Consider the following 5,000-nt stretch of genomic DNA (forward strand, 5'->3'; position numbering starts at 1 on the left):
CCAGTCACGGAGGCCAAGAGGAAAGCGATGCTGGCTCATAAGCAGAACCCTTCTCCAAGCACACGCAACACCCTTCGAGCAGCTAGGAGCAAGGCCTGGCAGACCGCCCGCCGCTGTGCCAACGAGTACTAGCAGATCAAACAAGAACTTAACCTATGGATTTCCTCATGTTTGTCATCGCCCATTTCATCCCTCCAAAGTAAAAACAATTTCCATCTCCTCTGACAACGACTTATCTCCTTTGAGGAGGTCATGTCCAGAAGCCATAATTCGTTTATGCAAGACGTAACAAATAAGAAAACAGCCTAGACACACATAAATACAATTTGTACCTAATTTTGTAATATTTCGGACGTTATTTGGACATTGAAATAAGTTTTCGCTTTTCATTTTCTTACAGCGACTTGAAATGTTTGCCCCCTGGCGATCCCAGAACCCTTTGCATATAAACAGGGATCCGATTACTGGCAACTCATTCATTGTTCCTTGCCTTCGTGGACCTCACCAAAGCTTTTGACTTGGTGAGCAGAAGCGGGCTCTTCAAGATCCTCCAGAAGATTGGCTGCCCTCCAAAGCTCCTGGCGATCATCACCTTCTTTCAACAGGACATGCAGAGTACGGTCTGCTTCAATGGGGCCACCTCCAATGCCCTCTTTAGGGAGTTGCAATAAAGTATGTATGTATGACTTCCCAGTCAGTAGTGGAGTAAAGCAGGGCTGTGTCCTTGCTCCAACCCTGTTCGGGATTTTCTTCTCGATGCTGCTCCAGTATGCCTTTGTAGACTACATCCGGAAGAAGTCAGATGGCAAACTCTTCAACATTGCCAGACTCCGCGCCAAAACCAAAGCTTATGTGGTGCTCACATGGGAGCCTGTTTCCAGACGATGCTGCTCTAACATCCCACAGCAAGGAGGGCCTCCAACATCTCGTAGAAAAATATTGTCCCAAGCCTGCAAGTAGTTTGGGCTAACGATCAGCCTCAGGAAGACGAACATCCTGGCACAAGGTGCTGAGTTCTCCCCAGTCGTCACCATTGACAACACAAGCTGGAGGTTGTGGACACCTTCACCTACTTGGGTTCCACCATGTCAAGCTTGACTTCACTGGATGCTGAGATCAGCTGCAGGATCGCCAAAGCAGCTGCTGTTATGGCCAAACTCAACAAGCGAGTGTGGGGCAATGACATGCTGAGCGAAAGGACCAAGATGTGCGTCTACCAAGATTGCATCCTATTGACTCTCCTTTATGGCAGCAAGTCGTGGACAACCTATGACAGACAAGAGTGGCGACTCAACGGATTCCACCTCCGCTGCCTTCGGTGCCTGCTGCACATCAGGTGGCAGGACAGAGTCACCAACATTGAGGTCCTGGAGCGTGCTAGCTCACAGAGCATGCCATCACTGCTCATTCAGTGACGCCTTCAATGGCTCGGCCATGCACATCGCATGGAGCCTGACTGCCTGCCAAGAGAAATCCTTTATGGAGAACTGTGGGAGGGCGTAGGTCGACTGCTGCTGCGCTACAAGGACATTATCAATCGAGACTTGCGATCTGCACTAATCGACACCAGTGCATGGGAGGACATCACCAAACAACGAGATACATGGCGGCAAAATGTCAAAGTGTGGGTTTCAAAGGCGGAAGCGAACGCTAGAGTCCAGGCTACATGCAGGAGAGCGGCGAGGAAAGAACGCACAGCCTCTGCACACGATTCCACAAGGCACGTCTGGGTCACCTGCAACAGAGACTGCCACTCCAGGATCGGGCTACACAGTCATACAAGATCCTGCCCAAATCCCCAGCGCTAACCATCGCCTCTTCAAGACGAGGATGCCACTATTATATTACTATTATTGTTCGGACTTCCGAGGAACAAGCTTTTGGTGGAATGCTTTTGAAGCCGTTCAAAAAAACTCACAGCACATGTTTTACAGACTCTAAAAACATTGAGCTCTGCTCATTTTTTAAACAATAGATAAAATACTCCTTCTTGGTCTATTAAAGAGTACTTGGAAAAAGAAAAACTCAAAGTTATGGCAGCAAGACTGAGTCAGCCAACAACTTGTAGTAACTTATTACTATCTTGGTAAGAGTCCTCACCCATTGGGAGCCAAGGAAAGTGGCTTAGGAACCTTTGTGTTCAGAATAACTACGATGTAGACTGGAAGGTTGCATACACAATTGCTTTTAAATGTATGTCTTCTACCAAATTAAGAACCTTTCATTTTAAATTCTTACATCGGAGGATTGCTACAAATGATTTTCTGAAGAGAATGAACCTTGTACAATCAGATACATGTTGCCTTTGTGAACGAGAAACAGAGACTACTACTCATCTTTTCCTGAGCTATTCCATAACAAAAGGTTTTTGGAAAGATGTTAAACAATTGCTCTTTCAAATTAAATGTGCCTTGGGAATGATTTTGTTCACTCAGATCTTCATTAGGAATTATGGGGCTGTCAAACGTCCCAACTCATACAGCTATTGATCTTGTTCTTCTACTTGCACAATATCATCTTTATTCTTGCAAATTAGGCGGAGCCTCCCCTTGTATGTCAGCCTTCAATAGTAAACTTAACACAACTATTATTCAAATTGAAAAACAGATAGCCCTATGCAGTCACAGTTAAACAGCCTTAAATCTTGAAATGAGCTGACAGTCTCGTAATGAATGCAAAACTATATGGGAAAGCGATAACTAATAACGACATCAATTGCACGTGTATCTGTCATACTTGGAAACAGCTTCGGAAAAATAATTAATTCAAACTTGCCACCATTTATGGGATAAAATTCCAAAAGTCACACCCAAAAGTAATTAGGGACTTTAATTCCTCCACCTCGTTTACGCTGTAAAATGCGGACAAATTATCCTAAAACTAAATTTATACAAGCAGTTTCAGGGCAAAAATAGGGAATGAAAGGTTCACATTTGTAATGCTCATGTTGTCACCAGAACTTCAAATTTGGTGATTTCAGGTCGCCGTTATGCATAGTACTGCAAAAAGATGTGCTAAAATGTGCAAAGCAAGATTATTTTTCCTCTTTTAACCAATGATATTCTGACTTACTTTGTGGTGTTGTCAGAGCTGCATCATCATCATGTAGTCATTTCTTAAACTCCCTATTATCGCTGTTAATGTTGCTGCATTAAGTAAGGACGACATCAGGTAAAAACCTGATCTGATTTGAAATTTTCTTCATCTGGGGTTTATAATGAAAAATGGGTGACAAGCAAATTACTAAGAAAGTGTAATTGAAACAATTTTTACCAGAAAGAAATTTTCCCTTCAAAATAATAATGTATAGCTCACAGTGCTGTGTGACTTAAGGAAAAAACAACTGACATTTCGAACATAATTGATTGCACTGACAGTCACGGTGGCAACTCGATCTTTGACGTTGTTTAATGAACCAAATTTTCATATCTTACTATCCCAGCAATGCAGCATAATGGTTTTAGAAACTTCATTTATTTAAACGTATTTTGATTACTCCATCAAATTGCAGCCAAATTTTTAGCGCATTAATATTGGTCCCTAACTTCTTCCACAAACTGTTTCGTCGCTGGCGAATATCAAATTTAGGTTTCCTATCTGTGTTTTCAACCAGTCAACATGAGTTTTGGCACACTGATTTTGAAAAGCAAACAAGCACTGAAATGTTTTTTTTAATATGCAAAGAAATAAGTCACCAGGAGAGAGCTTCAGGAACCACACAAAAGAAGAAACATCAACTACATTATTAGGCTAATTTGAAAGTTATTGCTCTTTAAAATTAAGGTTATCCTGATGTGCACACATGAAACAAGAAAAATTATAGTGTAGTTGGAGATATATAGCAGTTAAGGAAAAAAGGATAGAAAGAATTGAGCCTTCATTGATTAGTCCATAAAAATAGTAGCACTTTTTGAAGACAATAAATCTCATTGCATTACTTTCAGATCCGATATGGCCGTTGAGTGCACGTGCGTGATCAAATGCAAATTCAACTTACTCCACGCCCACAAGTCGTTAGTCATAAATAAATAAAGAGCACTTCATACAGCTATACAAAAAAGATACAAAAGTGGCCAAACTCAGCGTTGAGTTATCAATGAAGAACATTTAAACGTCAATGAAACTAATACGTACTGTACTGCAATTCTAGTTCAATAAGAATGAAAATCGATCTTGGCCCAACCTTTACAGTTACCTTATTTCCAGACCATATATCTCCAAAGCCTAAATCTCTTTCTTCACTTACTTCCCCGCTCCTCTCAGAGGCTTGTTGTTCGTTATGCACTTGAACTTCTGGCTCGATAGGTCGCGGCACTCGCGATTTCGACTGTTTCTTATAACTTGCTCTTGTCCGTGTTGCTACATTAGAAACGTCATCGCTGTCTTCGTCATCGGATCCGGAATCTACCAACTCGTTTTTCTCACCATACTGTGCAGTGGAAGCCATGGATATTCACAGTTCAGTTACGTGTACAACCCATGTTCCGAAACAATCAGATTCAATAAAAAATTCAAGTGTTATTAATTACAAAGTTGAGCTTTTCGATCTTCATTTTGTTTTTAAGTAGCCTCGTTTTCGTGTTTTCAGCCTTATTGCCGAAAAAGGCTAGATCGAGGTAGCCTCATTTTCAATAGGAAAAACCCTGCGAGTTAGTTCTGGATTACGGAGCACGACCACGGAGCCACGGAGCACGGGGTATTTTGTTCAGATCCAAGATGGCTACCTCAAGTGAAAGTTCAGACGATGATTTAGACAAGTTTGCTTCTATTGCAAATATCGTCGATTCTGGTAATGTCTTTGTCTTGGACATGCAAATAAGTGGCAGAGTATTCTGCTTAAGCTGTTTTTGTCTTGTAAAACAAACAATAATTATTTATTAGTAAAATCCAACTAGTGGTCTATTATCAATGCTGCGTTCTGATTGGTTGAGCTACTAGTAGGCTATTTGTTATAGCCCACTAGTAGCGAAAAGCGCCGGCTTTGAAAACCAAAACAACAA

At 41.6% G+C, this 5,000-nt stretch overlaps 2 protein-coding genes across 4 annotated transcripts in view; one reads left to right on the forward strand and one right to left on the reverse strand.

Annotated features, from left to right (window-relative positions):
• The window catches only part of LOC137977673 (uncharacterized), an 11,260-nt gene extending 6,682 nt beyond the window's left edge, over positions 1-4,578 (reverse strand). Inside the window, exon 1 of one of the 3 annotated variants that reach the window (XM_068824963.1) lies at positions 4,196-4,578. In XM_068824963.1, coding sequence (XP_068681064.1) covers positions 4,196-4,447 — 252 coding nt within the window. In that variant the 5' untranslated portion in view covers positions 4,448-4,578. The remainder of the gene's footprint in view (positions 1-4,195) is intronic. The other 2 variants (XM_068824965.1, XM_068824964.1) reach the window with 2 other exon arrangements.
• A 52-nt stretch (positions 4,579-4,630) lies between these two features.
• Positions 4,631-5,000, forward strand: part of LOC137977672 (protein CUSTOS-like) — a 5,764-nt gene continuing 5,394 nt past the window's right edge. The window contains exon 1 of the mRNA XM_068824961.1: positions 4,631-4,789. Within this exon, the coding sequence (XP_068681062.1) occupies positions 4,717-4,789 (73 nt within the window). The 5' untranslated portion in view covers positions 4,631-4,716. The remainder of the gene's footprint in view (positions 4,790-5,000) is intronic.

Source organism: Montipora foliosa, chromosome 11 (assembly GCF_036669935.1).
Source record: "Montipora foliosa isolate CH-2021 chromosome 11, ASM3666993v2, whole genome shotgun sequence".
In the NCBI taxonomy this organism is placed as follows: domain Eukaryota; kingdom Metazoa; phylum Cnidaria; class Anthozoa; order Scleractinia; family Acroporidae; genus Montipora; species Montipora foliosa.